Here is a 19,597-nt window from a genome sequence, read left to right on the forward strand (position 1 = left end):
TCTTGGACAAATGTAGGAAACTCATCTTTCCTTAGGCAGAACTGAAAAGGATGACCAGTCTTAGAACATAATGGACATACACCATACATCTTTTTATACCACGTAAAAGCAAACAACCTAAAATGTAAATTGAAAATCTAAACTAAGAAAAGAAAAAACAGATAGGGTTTATAAAGCAAGCAATTAAAGGGGATTGAAATCAGTCCCCGACAATGGCGCCAAAATTTTGTTGTGTTCTTTTCAAGTACAAATATAAGGATAGTAAAATAGCACAAGTAAGGGTGTCTAACCACAGGGACTTATTAGACCTCTACAAATTACTATTTTTATGTGAACCCTAACTAAACAATGAAACTAACAAATTGAGTTTGGATTTTGATTTGAAAAGTAAAGTAACTTAATATGCAAGAGAATGTAAATAAGAATAATAGAATGATTCAGAAACGATGGGAATGGAACTAGGGATACCGATTTCACCATTACAAGCCAATTCCATGAAAATTAAGTCAAAACACATTCAACTGTCCAATGTGCAACTAAGGTTCGTTTTACTCATTTATGATCATCCATTTGATGTGTGGGTGTGATCAAGTACTCCTAATCTGCAACCTAGTTGTGATGTTCAACTTAGATTACCAACTAAGAATCCATTAAGAACAAGAAAACTTCAAAGAACCAAAGAAATCACATGGCAGGATGTATGCATAGCAGTTTCTTCATTCATTCACATGTCTACCAAGATTAAGCATGATGTGTACTATAACCTTGATCAAATAATTCATAAGCAGTCCTAATGGTGATCAAACATTAAGATTAACAAACAAATTAAACTATAAAATCAATGAATGAAACAATAACACATATTGGTAATTTGAATACTTTAACTTAATAACAAAGAGTAGTTTTGCAAGGCTATATCGAAATCCCCAGCTATGAACTTAATTACACAACATGATTACAAAATATATAAACATCAAGAACAACATGAGTGAAATTAAAGTTCATAGAAGAAACCCCCTTAAAGCAATTCTGATGTTGAACTTCTCCAATAACAGCACGGCTGCGTGGTTTCTTTGGTGGCTGCTGATGTGAAGGAAAATAGGGTTTTGTTTTTGGAAGAAAGGCTAAAGAAAGAGAAGATAGAGCTATGGGCGACCCTAAGAGGGCTTATGAAAAAGTAATCTGAAACCCTAGTATTTATAGGCTAAATGGGGCTGTAGCTGATTGCAAGGTGATCCCAACCATTAAGCCAAAGTTTAAACCTTTTTCCTTATTTGGCTCCTCCAAATCAAGCTAGATATTCCAATTCCTTTCCCATTTTGCTCCTAGTCTTCTAACATGCCAGATTCGCTTTGGATTCTTTATTTGGGCTGCAAAACAAGTAACAATTTATTTCCACGTTTAAATAAGGGTCAACCCAACAAATGGCATATTTTCACTTCTTTTGCCTTCAAATTGATCCTAAAGTACATGTAACTGCACAATAACACAAAATAAGGTAAAATGCAACCAGTTTAACTCAAAAACATCACAAAGAGACTAGAAATGGATGGTATAAATGCATGAAATATATGAGTTATCAGTCTCTAAATTTAGTCTCTTTAGCATTACTCTTTTACAATCATCAATTGAAAAAAAAAGAAGTAAACTCCAACTCAAGGAAATAGGGGTGGGATCGAAAAACCAAAGAAAAAAACTGGAAAAAAAAAAATAACCCAAAGAGAAATCTAACACAACCGAATTAAATCGTGACTTCTATTCAATTTTCGATTTTGGCAAAAAACCAAATTATTCGGAATCAAACCCACCCCTACAAGGAATGTTGAATTTTCTTTTTTTAACAACCGAAAATATCTACACTAAGGGGGGGTGTGCCTAGCCTTATAATGGGCTAGCAATAATGTGGTTCAAATTCACCTTTGGCGAAAATTGAACGTAAAACTTCTCACTTACAAATGGAGATAAATACTACTAAACCGTAGTATTAAGTGACACAATAAATGTTGAATTATGTTCGTTTTGTTTTTTTCTTATTCACAGCAGCACTCTATAAAATCCCCAATAATGTCGTACAGAACTTGGGCCATGCCGGGATCAAAGAGCTCCACAGCATGACAACCACCCTCGTCAAATTTGGACACCACGTGCACCCCACGTGACTCCAGCAATGCCGCAAACTCCCTCTGCCTATCCAGAAGTGGGTCCCCGCCGTTCCCTCTAACCAAGCACTTGGGCAACCGTCGCATCCTCCTGTCCCCACCTCTCACCGTCGGATTACAATACTCGTGGTCCAGATCCACTCCCTTCGGCAAAGCATGGCCCCACATCATGTCACTGGTGACCAACGGTAGAACCTGATCGTCGATCAGCTTCAACTCAGATTGAGTCCTCTGGACCCCTCCGAAATAAGGCTGGTTGAATATCAGCCCTCGGATCGTCAACGGCGAGAGATCGACATCGGAGACGCGTACACCCGCATGGTAGACCATAGTTCCCCCGGCGCTGCTGCCCATTAAAAAGCACTTGGAGAAGTCGACCGCGTCTTTCAGCCAGGGATCGCGGCCATCGACGTCGGAGGCCTGGCTGCGGGCCCAGGCGATGGCTTCGACGGCGTCATCGAATGCAGACGGGAGAGGGTGTTCAGGAGCTAAACGGTAGTCGACGGAGACGATTATGGCTCGGAGGGAAAGAGCCATTTCGGAACAGGTGTCGTGGTAGGGTTTGGAGGCGGCGGAGAAGAGGACGAAGCCGCCGCCGTGGAAGTAGAGGATGAGAGCGAGGTGGGGGTTTGGGGGGAGTGGGTGGGGTTTGAAGAGCCTCAGGAAGGTTTTGGTTTCTGGGTTTAAGGGAATGTCCTTGGAGAGGACGAGTTGGGGCGTGTTGGAGTTTGACTTGGTGCGAAAGGACTCAGCTGGTGGAGTCAGAGTTGGGGGGACAATGGGGAATAATGGGGTGGCGCGGTTGAGGGAGCCGTCTGGGTTTGGGAGGATGAATTTGTAGAGGTCGATGGAGGCTGCCGGGTTCGGAGAAGAAGGTTCATCCGCCATTGTTGTTCTGGAATCTGGGCTCGTTCGTATACTAGTGTAATATTATGCGTGCCTGCAAAGTGTTTGTGTTACAACGTATTTGTAGAAGAAAGCGGGGTTGGAAATGAAGGATCTCTCAGAAGGATCTCTATAGAAAAGAAGACAATTATGAGGTTGACAGATACCAATCTCTATAGAAAATAAGACAATTATGAGGTTGATAGATACCGTCTGCACAAAATTGTATGGTCGCCAGGAGATGCGTTAAGAACTAGGGGACTTTCTTGGATGCTAACCGTTAGATCGTTGTTTACAAATATAAAAATTAAGATTTCTGGTCAAAACACTCGGAGTACTTAAAAGATTTTTTTGTAGAATTGTATTCGGTCATTTTCTTCACTTAATAATGTCTTAATGATTTTGAATTTGTTTATGTCTTTGCAAAGATGATCAAATGGAAGGTGGATTGTCTATGTACTAAAAGATATACATCTCGAATCATTGAAATACATTAAAAAGTGGATCCCACAAAACGTGGCACAAAAGCATGCGTTAAAAAGGTATGTGACGGGTCTTACCCAATAACTATAACATAAGTAGTTGACAAGGACATGATTGATAATTTAATAAATTAATTGAGAATTATTATTGGTATTTTAAAAAGGTAATAAATGTTATCTAATTATAATTGTGCAAATTCTAGATAGATTTAGATTTTACATTATCCATTGGTTTAGGGAAATTTTATTTGAACTCATCTAACCTCTTTCTACACTCAACTTAAATTATAAATGTGAATTGTCTATTTTATCTTAACGCATAATTACCATCAAATAAAAGATGAAATTAAGAATAAAACTAAAATTTATCAATAAACTCAAACTCAATAATTAAGTTCTACCAGCACACAATCTTTATCCTACATTCATTTTGACTAAATTCCTAAGAGCTACCATAAAACCCTACGATCACCTAATAATCAAATTTGGTTGCTTTTCGTTTCCTCTCTAGCTTCATGTTAACTAGATCAGTAAGAGCAATAATTACAAGCAATATCACCACAAGAAACAAAAGAGTCAGAAAGCTTTCAACAAATTGATGCTGCTGATCAATTCATCTATTAGAAACTCGACCAAAAGATGAAGCGATTTTTGCATGCTTACTCTTGTAATCACTCCATGTGCCATATGCAAACAATCGAAGCACATCGAGGTAGACATAATTTTCAGTTCCTTCAAGCTGCACATATTCCACAGTAAAAAAAACAAATGCATATGAAACAAGACCCAGTAACAATCAACAATTTTATTTTGTCTTTGGTTGCAACAAAATTCTGATTATACATCATTTGCTCAAACCCAGAAACTACACCACCAAAATATACACAGAAAAATGAAACTTCCACAATAAATAAATAAAAACATGGGAACTTGAAGAACATTAGGGATAGCGATAATTTTCGAAAAGGCAAAAAGGGCAGGGTGGGAGGTGACTTATGCGACTAGGGGGTCGAGGGCGGAGCCATCAAGTGATGAGGCTTGCTTCACGAAGTGATCAATGACCTCATCTTGCTTTTGCTTTCTAAAAGGGTGTAAAGATGAATTTTTATATATTGAATTGAGTTTATGAGGGTAGTTTAGATAGTAAATTTAGGTTTAAAAAGAGATTGATTCTTTAATTAAGAATAATATGGGTGTAAAGAGTAAGTTGGGTGTAGAAAATGGTTGTATGGGTTCAAATAAAATTTATCTTACTTTATTGATTCTTTTTCTGTATGATTGTTCTTATTTGGAGGGCAATTTAATCCTCTCTTGTTGGTTTACTATAAACAAAAGCACTGTATAGGGAGAACCACAACAATCTCCAAGCATTCTACAATTTCTCCACTATCTCTATTGATGTCACGCCCTCTCTCCCTCAGATAAAATAGGTCACAACACGTTATCAACGCGCTCCTAAGCTGTGCTACAAACCAATTCACCAATATCATCAACTAATTTAGGTTCTTCTAAAACACTGTCTTAATAGTTGATATTTTTCAACCATAATTGCATGAACCTTTACATAATGCATGAACCCAACTTTACGCTTTCCGAATAATTGTATTTGCATTATATTTAAAATATTTTTATATTTTATGAATTAGTGTTGTGAAAGGAAAAAAACAAAGTTTAGGGTTTTGAAAAAAAATTCCGAGCAACCCGCAGCTGCCGCTGAGCCACTCAAGCAGCAACACCAGGCTAGCAGCCGGCGAAGCTTAGCCAAGCCAAGGAGCCATCTGGTCCACCGGAGAACCAGAATGATGTCGTTTTGGCATTGTCCCCTCCCCTCCCCCCAAACCCAGATCTGCTCACCTAAACTACGCTCACTGCCACACCAATTTTTTTGGAAAATCACGACCTTCAATCATGTTCTTGGACTGAACTCTTCAACAATGTTGTTCAAAATTTCAGAAGAATTTCGTCTAATCCCTACGGTTCTCTACATCCCCGACGTTGAAACCAACTTTCTATCGAAAACCTAGGGTTACAGTTAAACCAGTGGCTCGCCTCGATGTACCCACACCCAGCACCGCTTGGGTGGTCTAGATCGAACCCTAGCCCCACTGGGATGTTTAATAGAACCTGAATGTCCTACTCCTTGGGTATGGATTGATACATTTTTGTCCCCATTCCACTAACCAAACTCTTGTCCTTTTTTTTTTTTTTTGACAGGGACATGCTGAATTGGACAAACTTAACTTTATCGCTTTGGAAGTCTCTGAAAGAAATTACCTAAAGTGGGTCCAAGATTGGAAGCTCCAACTCGCCACTAAAAACCTTAGAGCTACCATAAAAGCTGAGACGGATGTTCCAGTTGGTGAAGCTGACAAAGCCACCACCTTGACTTCATACGAAGGCATATGCATGACGTATTGCAAACCGAATACCTCGATGAGAAGGATCTACGAAGATTTATGGATCGCTTTTAAATTTTGTGAATTTGGATATTTAATCAAGTTGATGTTGAAATGTTACCTACTGAAGTTAACATGAATTTTACTTTTTGAGTACATGGACTGCTGATATGGAAGGTATGGAATAAATATCTGGATTATCCTCTAAATCAGGATTAGTTTTGTCTTAGATATGCATATAGTCATTGTCAATTGTTGAATTTAAACTTACAACTATATCGATCAGTGATTAATGCTTAATATTTTCAAATTTTAAATTTATCATAGATATTTCTACGAACAATGACATTACTAGTACTGTTGCTGCTTATTTTATCTGACAAAGGGAAGAGGGCCGGCGGCAAGGGTAGAGAGAGAGACGAGAGATGTGTTTGTAAAATTGTAGAGGAATTGTGTATTAAGGATGTTGCTATCCCCCCTACGTAGTGCCTTTATTTATAGTCGTAAAAGGAGAGAAGAAATCATTCATCCCCAAGGAAAACAAGTCCAAATAAGAAAGAATAACTAGAATCAAATATAATCTAGGATTTACACAATCATACTTAAACTAAGGAAGTTCACAACACTCCATCTTGAGTGTGTAAATAGTCAAGGTAGATCAAGCATCATGCAGAAGTTAAGGAAGTCGACTCGTCGACACTAATTCTAAGGAACAACACTTATTCTCAATGAGGTAGGAACTTGCATAAAGTAGTAAGTCTCACTAAAAAACCCTAAGGCTATGGCAAAAACCCGAGTAGGGACAAAATCCATAGTCTAAGGAAAAATGAGTGAGAAATGCAAAGTCAAAAGAAACGTCTACAGGACATCGTCAGGGATATGATAAACCCAAGGTGGGTACCTCAATAAAACCTAGTTAGGTAGCAAAACCCCAATGGGAAAAATGCTACTAATTGTAGGGAAAAAGAAGTACATTAAGATCAAGCAAGTATGCTTCCAGATATTCCCCCTGAGTTTGACACAATTCCAAAGAGAAATAGCAATGTTACAACTCAGAAAGTTTATGTTTATCAATTCCTTGAACATACTTCTGAAATGTCGCCTTCAATAGTGAAGAGGTCGGCCAGATTGTCTTGTGAATAGATTTGTGTGACTTCAATCTTTTGATACTCTTGTTGTTGATGTGAAAAGAAGAACTTCGGCGCAATGTGCTTGGTGTTGTCTTTTTTTATGTAACCCTTCTTGAGCTGTTCGATGCATGCTGCTTTGTCTTCAAAGATCGTCGTATGGAAATCTACGGTGGGGTAGAGATCGCAGAAGCTTCGAATATGGCCCATAACTGCTCTCAACCAAAAGCATTCCCAAGTTACTTCATGTAAGGCGAGAATTTCAGCATGGTTAGACGAAGTGGCAACTAAAGTCTATTTAGTTGACCTCCAAGAGATTGTGATGCCTCAAACGGTAAAGACATAACCTGTTTGAGAACGTACCTTGTGTGGATCAGATAAGTATCCTGCATGGGCATAACCAACAAGGCGAGAATCAACTCAAGAGGCAAAGGATACAACATCACTCGAGGATCCATAGGGATAGAACAAGCCCAAATCTCTAGTACCCGTAAGGTAACAGAAGATGTCTTTCACACCAGTCCAGTGTCTGCATGTTGGTGCATTACTGTATCTTACCAAAAGATTAACAGCAAATGAGATGTTAGGTCTGGTGCATTGAGCTAAGTATAATAAAGTTCCTATCGCACTTAGATAAGGAACTTCAGGCTCCAAAATCTCTTCATCATCCTTATTTGAACGAAAATGATCTCATTTTGCATCTAGCGATTAAACAACCATACGAGTACTCGAAGGCTTCATTTTATCCTCGTTAAAGCGGCGCAACACCTTTTGGTGTAGTTCGTTTGATGTACTAGGATTCCATTTGAACGGTGTTCTATCTTGATATCTTTGATCTCAAATTCCGACTTCAGGTGCATGGCAGTTCTGACGAGCTCTTCAAGAGTTCCGATAAGGTTCATGTCATCGACATATAATGCAACTATCACAAAACCAAAATGTGACTTCTTAATGAACACATAAGGGCACAATTCGTTGTTTACATATCCTTGACTAGTCAAATACTCACTAAGATGGTTACACCACATTCTTTCGGATTGTTTCAAATCATAAAGTGAACGCCTCAACCGAATTGAGAGCGTGTTCCGGGGCTTGGAAATATTTGATCTAGTCAATGTAAGTCCTTCGAAAACTTTCATATAGATTTCCGTATCAAGATCCTTATAGAGATATGCAGTTACTACGTCCATCAACTGCCAAACTAATAAGGTAGCGAAAAGTAATCACATCCATAACAAGTGAATAAATTTTGTCATAGTCAATTCCAGGGCGCTGTGAGAAGTGTTGTGTAACAAGATGAGCTTTGCAACACATAATTTTGTTCTTCTCAATACGCTTCCGAACAAAAACCCACTTATAGCCAACAAGCTTCACATGTGGAGGAGTAAGAGCTGCAGGTCCAAACATCTTATGTTTCGCAAGCGAATCGAGTTCGACTTGGATTGCTTGTTTCCAGTTTGACCAATCAGTTCTACGTCGACATTCATCAACGGAACGATGTTCAATGTCATTGCTCAACATGATATCAGTAGCTACTGCATATGTTAAAGCATTGTCAACAATCATCTCATTTCTACACCACACATCATCTAAGCTAGCATGATAGACCAAAATCTCACGATTCTCGAAAGGAGGATTCGTCTATTTAAGGACGCTTCCGTAATCTAGAATTTCCTCATGAGTTGGATAAAATGAGTAGGCGACAATTGGATTCATGGTAGGCTCTTCAGAAGCCTATGTTGTGGGTTTCCTCTTTCGAGGGTGTGAATCCTTTGAAGTAAGAGGTCTGCCACACTTTTGTGTAAGGGCAGATGATTAGCTAGCCATTAATGTATGTGGATCACCAAGATTGATGTCCCGGGCCTCCAGGAAGGAAGTCCTTCGTACATTTGGTACATCCATCTTTGCAGGCACATTCGCAGTTAGAATATGTGATATTGTCACTCGCGCTAGATCTGTGAGAGCATCTAGCATGCTCTAAAGATCTAATATACGCTGCACTTCAGTTTCAGACTGAGCAGTGTGGGGATCTAAATGAGACAAAGTGGGAGTCATCCATGATAATTTGCGTCGTTCTTCAGGAACGTTGACGTTCTTATCTCCCCCTAATGGCGGGAAGACTGTCTCATAGAAGTGACAATCCGTGAAACAAGCGGTAAATAAATCGCCTGTCAAAGGTTCTAAGTAATGAATAATCGAAGGAGAATCGTATCCAACATAGATTCTCATCCTTCGCTAAAGTCTCATTTTTGTACGTAAGGGCGGCAAAATCGGCACATAGACCGCACAACCAAAAGTGCGCAGATGCGATATGTCAGGTTCGTATCCTATAACCAACTGAATGATGTTATATGGTTGGGTCGCAATAGGCCTTAAGCGAACCAACATGGCTGCATGCAATATTGTATGGCCTTAAGCAACGATCGGAAGCTTGGTATGTATAACCAACGATCGAGCACTCATTTGTAAGCTCTTAATGAATGCCTTTGCCAGGTCATTCTGAGTGTGAACATGGGGTACTGGATGTTCAACTTCAACCCCAACCGACATGCAATAGTCATCAAAAGTTTTATATGTGAATTCTCCAGCATTATCCAATCGAATAGATTTGATCGGATAATCAGGGTGGTGAGCCCTGAGCTTGATAATCTTTGCCAACAGTTTGGAGAATGCAGCATTCCTTGCGGACAACAAGCACACGTGTGACCAACGTATGGAAGCGTCAACCAAAACCATAAAATATCTAAATGGTCCACATAGTGGGTGAATAGGTCCACAAATGTCCCCGTGAATCCGTTGTAGAAAAATGGGAGGATTCGAACGAATCTTGTCATAAGAAGGCTTAGTAATAAGCTTTCCCATAGAACATGTTTGACATGCGATTCCTTGAATTGAACCTAAACTTCGGGTTAGTGGATGCCCGTGTGATGATTTGAGGATACGACGTTTTGTTATTCATCCAAGATGTCCCAAACGATCATGCCAAAGTGTAATTTCATGCGCGATCCCAAAGGTAGGGTTAGCCACATAGTGGCATTCTATAGGGCGTATGGTCATATTGTTGGAAATGTGCCCTAAAGCCAATCATATGATGATACTTTACGGACATTTCACATGTTAAACTAATCTAGTTTAATATAAAAGGCAAATATTATTGTTTAAAGTCACCTCATATAAATGTTATATGCTTAAACGATAAGTCGAAGGAATATGTAATTGGGAGAATGTGATCTAAAGAAGTTAGATTCATGAGACCATTCTCTTTTGTATACACACCTTAAATGTTCCTTATCATAGGATTGCCAATTGGGCATTGACAGTCCGTTAAGATCAGTATGTGCTATGTCTTCTCTTAGGGATAGTGAATGGTCTCGAGTCATTGGTGTGATTGACATCAAGACAAGCATGTAGGTGCTCAATGGAGAATGAGTCCAGTGAACACGATCAACAAGGAGTTCTCATACTCATGTCACATGAGAACTCATGGTTGGGATAATGCAAAGTAGTCTTTTGACTTGAGGCATCATAGTTGTCTTGTGGTTAAGTCCTTGATCTTTGAACTATATCAAAGTCATTCCGTCAGAGGGTGTCCACGACATAGTTGGGGTCAAGCCACTTAGCAATGGTGGCAAGTGAATGCGCAACAAGGGATCTCTAACCTTCAAATCGTTTGAGGGAGAATACTTTATCATATAATTAAGAATCTCTAGCCGGAGTATGAATGAGATTTGGGAAGTCGTTCTAAATCACGTTCAAGGTAATCATATAAGTAAGAGAATCACATTGGATAGTAGACGTGAATAAACTATCAAACCAAAAAATGTGGTCAAGAGTGTTGTATTAGAGAAAGACCGTATTGTATTGTAATCCTAAAGTGAATAGGTTCTCCACCTCTTCTGATTAGCTTGGGTAGCCATGACATACTGCTACGTGTCACTTATGGTTTGTGGAAGCCCTAAAGGTGTATAATCACTAAAGGGAGAATTGAAAATAAGTTTCAATTCATAATTAAATGGTTTAATTATTTATGGCTAGGATTAATTAATATGTTAATTAATCAAACGAATATGTTCATTATAGACCCCGAGTTAGTTTTGGGCCGCAATGCTTAATAGGATTTGAATGTCAAGCCCATTAACTCAAGTTGTATGACAACTTGAAAACACAAAGGGCTTGAAAGCCCAATGAACCTTTAAGGCCGGGCACATTAGAGGATGAAGGGTTTTGGTTCTTTTGTCACTTAATTGAAAAGACTATATAAAGAACTTTATAGCATTTCATCATTAAGGTTTCTTTTGGAGAAAAGATGAGAACACAAAAGATCTCTTTTCTCTCTAAGAGGCCAGCCACCCTAGAGGAACATAGCTAGCAATCTTCCTTCCTCTAGGTCACTCATCTCTTCATCAATGCTCTCCTTGGTGTTGAGACTTAGAGGTTCTCTATTTTGGAAACTTGGAGAATCCATTCATCCATCCTCCTCCACGAAATCCATAGAGCTAAGAAGAAAGGAATGAAGGCCCTCTCTCTTGGGTGATTATCCTTTGCTTATGTAAAGAGGAATCAACAAAGGTATAAATTTCTCAACTCACTTGTTCTTGAGTTGAGTCTTGGTTCACCATAATTACTAGGCGTTGAATTTTATGGGTAAAGTTTTGTTTTTGAGTGCATACAAGCATGATTCCACCTTTTAATTGTTAATTGCATGCATAGATGTTGCTCAAATAAACTAGTTTTCACAAATATTTCCTTCACGTATTATACAAACCACACAGGATACGCTCCATCTTCTTTAGAATACACTTTTGGCCATATTCATAGGATTATGCACAAAAATTCAACTCCGTTTTCTACATGGGTTTCAGTGTGGTAATTGTTATCTCTAATGTCTTTAAAGCTCAACAACGTTCTTCCGGAACGTGGAGAATAAAGAGCATCATCAATGGTCAAGATTGTACCACTGGACAACATTATGCGTGCCTTACCGTATCCTTCAATCAGGTTGGATGGGCCTGAGAAGGTTGTCAGAGGTACATTCTTAAGTATGAAGTTAGTGAAATAGGTGAGTTCATGCAAAACGGTGTGCATGGTTACACTATCTGCCAGATAACTAACTTCCCCACTACTCATACCTAGAATGAAAAATTAATTTGAATCAGTCACATGCATAAAAGTTCTAGAAAACAAATATCCATTCAAGATAATTTTAAGTATTCAAGGACATAAATTAATTAAAACTTAATATCCAAAAAACAAATCACCAACAAATGATCCAAACATAAAGGAACATTGTTCAAAATTGAATAAAAAACAAGAGGGGGGTTTCGACCACTACTGTGGAATTTGGCCCCATGGTCTTATTTCTACTAAAAACTAAGTCTATGTCTAAGATTCTAATCTTCCATAGGTGTGATAGCCTCTTGAAAGTCAGAAACATTCATCTTTGTACTCTTCAGATCGTTCACTTGCACAAAGTTTGATTCAAACTTCTTACGAAGAGAATGATATTCAGCTACAACCTTTTGGGGAGCTCGGAAAACACGGGACCAATGGTCATTTGAACCACAGCGATAACACATATCTGCATCCATGGTTTCAGGTGCTTTGCTCGTATTCTTAAAGTTTGGGGCCTTAGGAGCGAGGTTTGGGCCCTTCTGGGCTTTGTTTCCTCCCTTGGATGGGCCTTGACTCTGTTGACCTTGTTGGGATGACTTTTGACCGCCCCTACCAAGCCTTTTTGGTGTTTCGGGTGTTGGTTTATGCTATAGTGTGTTTCAGGTACCGCAGTCGCCCTAGTAGGTCGAGCTTGATGATTATTCATCAACAACTGGTTCTGTTTTTCAGAGAGAAGTAAAACAAAGAACAAATCCGAGAACTTAGTGAACTTTTGAGCTCTATATTGTTGCTACAAGACAATATTAGTAGCAGAGAAGGTCGAATAAGTCTTTTCCAGGAGATCTTCTTCGGTCAAAGTTTCATTACAAAACTTGAGAAGTGATCAGATTCAACAAACTTCATAATTATATTCATTCATAAACTTAAAGACTTGGAAACACAAATGTTACCAGTCATATCTTGCTTCAGGTAAAAAATGTCTTTTTGGTGATTAAAACGATCAGCCAAAGCGACCCATACTGCTCGTGGATCATCCTCAACGAGATATTCAGTTTGCAAGGCGTCGTGGATATATCTTCAGATGACGATCATAGCGGTGGCTTTCTCAACTTCATCAACAGGGTTGTCCGTCTCATCTTCAATGGCGGGATGTAAATTCTTTGCAATAAGGTGGAGCTTCACATCTTTGACCCACTTGAGATAGTTCATTCCAGAGACCTCCAAATCGGTAAAGTCAAGTTTGTTCAAATTTGACATGTTCCTATCACAAAATAAAGGACAAGATGTGATTAGTGCAATGGAGAAAAAAAAATCAATTCATTCACGTAGGAGTAGAATATTCATGTTCTAATAGACATGTATTAGTTAATATTCGCATGAAAAAACTTCAAGTTTTCATGGGTGATGTTTTTAAGTGAAAAACTTCAGGTTTTCAAACAAGGCATGTTTATAGAAACTTCATGTTTCGAAATAATTATGAACTTCAAGTTCATATGTTCCTGCAGATAAACACAAATATATACACAAAAATATGCAACAAGAAAATATGCAAATAAAACTTCAGGTCTAAAATTATAATTGAATTAATTATTTGAACTTCGGGCCAAATTAAAAGTGTGGGTGAAAATATAAAACCCATTGGGCCTAAAAATAATTAGGCAATTAAACTCGGGGCCCAAAATAAGGCCTAAGCCCACAGTTGGGTTAAATAAATGGGGGTCGTGCATCCTAGGCCCAAAGCTGGGTGAGTTTGGCCTCAGGTGGGCTACAAGCCTAAGGGGAGAGAGGGAAAAAGGGACGGGCTAAAGTATCAGACTGCTTCAGGCGAGTCCAATAATTTTTTTTTTTCGCGGGCCGATCAAACGGTTTTGGGCCAATACAGGTGAGCCACAAAAAAGGAAAAAAGAGAGAGGAGGCCGAGTAACAAAGCCCAAATAGGGCTCGGGTTAGGTCCAAAGACTCCCCAACCACAGTTGGGTGTGTTCGCAGGGGAAGTAGGTCGGCGCCGCCGCTTCAGGCAGTCGTGCTTTGGGATAGTGATGCTCGGAGTGAGTCTGTGGAGTCAAGGGAGACCACAAATATGAACGGAGATTTGAAAAATCTCGATGTTCTACCAAAACCCTAGAAATACAAATAAGAAAATTGGAAATTTTCTAACGAGATTCAAGAGAATCTAAGTCAATTTGTGTCAGGGACAAACTGCAGGTCATCAAAACACGATGATCCATGGGTGAGGATTAGCTGCAGGCCAACCTGTAACGATGGAGGTGCCATGGAAGGTGTCGATGTTTCTGGGTTTCAAGCCTGGAGCCCTCAACTCCAGGTTGGGGACTCGTGGCTCGACTCGGCCACCCAAGCTACAGGCTTGGTTCAATGGCTCGAGGTCATGGGTTCGAATAACCCAGGCCATGTTTCCGATTTCTCTCTCTTTTTTTCCCCTTTTTTTTTTCAATTCAATTCAATTTTATGCATATTGAATTCAATAATATAATGCATGTACATATATATGATGCAATTCATGGCAAATATCAAATTCACATAATTCAACAATTATGAGTATAATGCATACACAATTTATGTAAAATCTAAAATTCGAAAAATGTAAAGTTTGGTCATGTATTATGGTGAATGTTCATGCTATTAGGGCTGCAAAAATATCGAGATAAAAACCATTGTTTTGAAAGAACCTAAATGTGTGATGATATGGATGAATTGGTTTGATGCAGAAAAATCTTCAACGTCAAATTCTTAAGCGCAGCGGTAGGATCGTGCTGATAACGTGTTGTAGCCTATTTTATCTGACAAGGGGAAGGGGGTTGGCGGCAAGGGTAGAGAGAGAGGAGAGATATGTTTGTAGAATCGTAGGGGAATTGTGTATTGAGGATGTTGTTATCCCCTCTACGTAATGCCTTTATTTATAATAGTAAAAGGAGAGAAGAAATCATCCATCCCCAAGAAATAAAAGTCCATATAGGAAAGAATAACTAGAATCAAATCTAATCTAAGATTTACACAATCACACTTAAACTAGGAAAGTTTGTAGCAAGTACTTATATGTTATAAAATGAGTAAATTAATGCCTCTTAGTGCTACGGTCTGGTGGTATTCCTCTTCACTTATAAGTGAGAGATCTTAGGTTTGATTCTTGCCAAAGGCGATTTTGAACCACATTATTGCTAGCTCATTGTGAGGCTAGGCCTACCCCTCCCCCTTAGTGTAGATGATGATATCGTTTGTTCAAAAACAAAACAAAAAAAAACAAATGTTAGCATGTAATTTGCTTGAAACGAGAGCATGGGAGTTCGTCTTTGTATAGTAAAATCTCTCTAAAGTAATACTTTATAATGAAATAACCTCCTTAAAGTCATAAAAAGTTATCATCCCAACTTGGGATCAATTTTGTATTGAAATAAACTTCATATTGTATAAGTTATAATTTTTCTTGGTCTCATCTAAGTAAAACGCCTCCACATAATTACAATTGTCAATGAGTACAAAATATGGAAGAAAAAAAAAATACTTGGCACCCAGGGAATCCTATTTAAGAATAAAGCATTCATTAAGGATAAATAAGTCAATAAATAATAGTTCAATTATGTATTGAAATAAACTCCAAATTGTAAAAAGTTATCACTTTTCTTGGTCTGATCTTATAGAAACATGCCCACATATAGTTATAATTAACAATGAGTACAAAATGTGCAAGAAATTAAATATTTGGCGCTCAAGGAATCCTACTTAGGAAATGCAACATTCTTTAAAGATAAATAAGTCAATAACTAATATTTTTTTAATTATTTCTCTATTATGTAATAACATCTCTAAAATTATAAAATTGGTTTGATCCCAACTGTTTTAGTTTGGTGGAGTTTTACTGTATTGAAAACCCTAGGAGGTGTCTGGCTCTAGCGAGTAGCATAAGAAGTTGTCAAGTTGTTTGGGTGATGTTCGACCATTTATTTATGATCATTAGGAAGATAAACGATTTAGAAATTGGAATGGTGGTCGGCGGATGCAATGTTTGCTTTATATGTCCAAGGAATTGTTATTAGGGGACATTTGGCATTCTGTTTGAATACAACTATTTCAACTCAAAGTTAGAGTTCACATTAATACTTACTTAATTAAAAATTATCAGCAAAATTTATTAACAAAATATAATTTAAATAGAAGGACCCGTAACATTATCCTTTATTTTAATTTAATCATTGGATATGCTTTGACGCGGCTGAAACTCCTTACCAGCAAAATTAACATCAACCAAAATGGCGTTTTCTAATAAGCCACGTCAGCTTCTTAGCCTTCTCTCTCACATCGCCGACTTTGAAACGACAATATTATCACCGTCGTATGCATCGCACGACTCGATAAAATCCCTAAGAATGTCGTACAGAGCTTGGGCCTTGCTAGGGTCGAAGAGCTCCACGCCATGAAAACCCCCCTCGTCAAACTTGGCCACCACGTGCGCCCCACGTGACTCAAGTAACGCCACAAACTCCTTCTGCCTATCCATCAGCGGGTCCCCCCCGTACCCTCTTACCAAACACCTCGGCAACCGTTCGATCCTCCCATCCCCACCTCCCGCCGTCGGATTACAATACTCGTGATCCCGATCAACACCCTTTGGCAAAGCCATGCCCCACATCAAGTCGTTGGCGACCAGCGGCAATATCCGGTCGTTGATCAACCTCGTCTCGGATTCAGTCCTATGGACCCCGCCGAAATAAGGCTGGTTTAGAATCAGCCCTCGGATCTTCATCGGCAAGAGATCATCACCCGAGACGCGTAAACCCGCGTGGTAGGCGATGTTAGCTCCGGCGCTGCTGCCCATTAGGAAGGACCTGGAGAAGTCAACGGCGTCTTTCAACCAGGGATCGCAGCCGTCGACGTCGGAGGCCTGGCGGTGGACCCAGGTGATGGTGTCGACGGCGTCATCGTAGGCTGAAGGAAGAGGATGTTCGGGAGCCAAGCGGTACTCGACGGAGACAATTAGGGCTTGGAGAGCCAGGGCCATGCGAGAGCAGGAGTCGTGGAATGGTTTGGAGGCGGCGGAGAAGAGGACGAAGCCGCCTCCGTGGAAGTAGATGATGAGAGGGAGGCGGGGGTTTGGGGGGAGAGGGTGGGGTTTGAAGAGCCTGAAGAAGGTTTTTGTTTCTGGGTTTAAGGGAATGTCCTTGGAGAGGACGAGTTGGGGAGAGTTGGAGTCTGACTCGGCGGCCGTGGCGGAAATGGACTCGGTGGGGGTGGGAGTTGGGGAGACGGTGGGGAAAGGGGTGAAGCGGGTGAGGGAGCCATCAGGGTTGGGGAGGATTTTGAGGAGTTTGTAGGGGTCAATGGAGGTTGGGGATGAAGAAGGTTGATACGCCATGGATGTTGTTGAAACTCGCAGATGAAGCGTTTGTGCAAATGCTTAGCTGAAAGAAGAGGGTTTATAAGTTTATATGTGGAAGACAATGAGTGACGAGTGACGAGGTAATAGTGGGAAAAATGGTTAGGTGTTTGGTGAAGAAAATTAAAGTGAAGACTTGGGGACTACCTGTTTTAGTTGCATGCTATTGAATTCTCGACCTAAAAGTGAACTGATTAATTGATTGGGATTCAGTTGGGTTTGCACGCGGGTGGGGATATGTGTGTTAACATCCAAATTTCACAAGTAAGGAGTGAGGTGCTTAAAAAAAAAAAGCACCCATAAAAAAAAAGTTGTGAAAGTTTTAGGTGTTTGGTAAACTGAAAAAAAAAATACTTATTTTGGAAGCTGCTGTGAGAATAAGCTGAAATCAAAGGAAAAAGCTGAAGCTGTTATTTGTAGTTTTGGAAAACTGGCTTTTTTTCAAAGCACACGGAGCTACAATGCTCCTTTAATGAAAAGACTCACTATCAGACTGCTTTTTTTTTCCAAAAGCACTTTTACAAAAAAGTTTACCAAACACTCTGCTGATTTATTTCACAGCCGCTTATTCTCACAGCACAGCCGCTTATTCTCACAACAGTTTTTTTTTAAAGCACAGCAATACCAAACCAGCCCTTAGTATTACGATCTCGTGATATTTCTCTTTATTTTTAAATAAAAAATTTTAGGTTCGATTATCGCAAAAAACAAATTTGAACCATATTATTACTAGTCCGTTGTGAAACTTAATTCACCCACTCCTTAGTGTAGGTATATCGTTCGTTCGAAAAAAAAAAAAAAAAGATCCCACAAAGGTTAACATGCGGCTTGTAATCAGTATCGGAAGGAGAGGGGGGAGTGGGGTAGGGTGGAATGAGAAGCTTCACCCACTCTTCTTAGTGTACATATATTGTTTGTTCGAGATAAAAAAAAACAGATCTCACAAAGATTAACATGCGGCTTGTAATCAGTAGCGGAAGGAGAACATGACCCCAACAACTTTATATTATTACTCCACACAATTTTGCTATTAATCCCCATATACCCCAATAAGAATTTCCAATAATTAGGTTCAGTTTAAGTTTATGTCTGCATGCCTTTGATTTCTGTCATTTATCAAAACACACATTTTTTTTTTGAAAGATATCAAAACACTATTAATCAATAATATTTCGTAGTGAGTTCAATCAATTTGATTTTCAAATTATTATCATAGTTTAATGATTGAATTATTATTTAAACGTTGATTAATGTGCTTATTTTCTATTGGTGGCAGATCATTTGATTTTCAAATTTGTTATAATGAAAGTAAGACAAAATACATGGAAAAGAAACGGTCGACTTAGTCTTTTAAAAAAAAAAATTTATTATCATAGTGTTTGGCCCCAAAATATTATTTTGGGCTGAGCCTGGGATTATTCTCGGCCCAGTAGAGTTTATCTAGAATTTTCTTGTGGGCCGTCCAGTTAAGGTCGGCCAAATCTTGTTGCGAGGAGGATTAGTTTAGATAAGGGTGAAGTAGTCGACTCCTAGTGCAGCAACGAGTCTTAAAGCTAATCAGGAGATGAATCTGATTTGTTATGGAGTTTGGTTCAAAGTCATATTGGAGCTAGGACTGGCCGAAACCTAATTAGATAGGGTTGAGGAGTTCTAATCCGAGTACATTTCTAGTTCAGTTACGAGGGGGTTTTGCTGCTATAAATAGAGAAAGAAGTGCATCATTCAAAACCCTCTCCAATTCAACACATAAAATTGCCCTGCACAAAGTTTCTCAACAACCTTGAGATTTTATCTTCTTCCCCTTTCTTCCTGCCAACACATCTTCAGTTTGGATAAACAACACTGTGAAGGTAACCGGCGACATCTTTAGTTTGGATAAACAACACTGGAGTCATAGAATCAACCGATAAAGGAGCACCTTCATATTGGTTAGACATCACTGCTTTAAGGCCGACTGGTTATTATCCAAGTCTCGGTTGACAAGGATTCTTAAGTCCTTGATGGTAGAGGTCATCTATTAGGCTTGGCACATTGAACGCCAAGTTTG

The 19,597-nt window shown here is 39.1% G+C and overlaps 2 protein-coding genes across 2 annotated transcripts; both read right to left on the minus strand.

Moving 5' to 3' along the window:
* Positions 1–1,728: 1,728 nt before the first annotated feature.
* Positions 1,729–3,258, minus strand: LOC103439420 (probable carboxylesterase 8). Its single transcript, XM_008377990.4, has one exon. The coding sequence runs from the start codon at positions 3,045–3,047 to the stop codon at positions 2,031–2,033; it is 1,017 nt and encodes a 338-aa protein (XP_008376212.2). The 5' UTR covers positions 3,048–3,258; the 3' UTR covers positions 1,729–2,030.
* A 12,987-nt stretch (positions 3,259–16,245) lies between these two features.
* On the minus strand, positions 16,246–17,813 carry LOC103441552 (probable carboxylesterase 8). Its single transcript, XM_008380233.4, has one exon. The coding sequence runs from the start codon at positions 17,527–17,529 to the stop codon at positions 16,471–16,473; it is 1,059 nt and encodes a 352-aa protein (XP_008378455.1). The 5' UTR covers positions 17,530–17,813; the 3' UTR covers positions 16,246–16,470.
* Positions 17,814–19,597: the final 1,784 nt, after the last annotated feature.

The sequence above is a fragment of the Malus domestica genome, chromosome 02, assembly GCF_042453785.1.
Source record: "Malus domestica chromosome 02, GDT2T_hap1".
Lineage (NCBI taxonomy): Eukaryota > Viridiplantae > Streptophyta > Magnoliopsida > Rosales > Rosaceae > Malus > Malus domestica.

Excerpts from the sequence above, each read along its gene's own strand:
- LOC103439420 (XM_008377990.4), bottom strand. The coding sequence starts at position 3,047 with ATGGCGGATGAACCTTCTTCTCCGAACCCGGCAGCCTCCATCGACCTC.
- LOC103441552 (XM_008380233.4), bottom strand. The coding sequence starts at position 17,529 with ATGGCGTATCAACCTTCTTCATCCCCAACCTCCATTGACCCCTACAAA.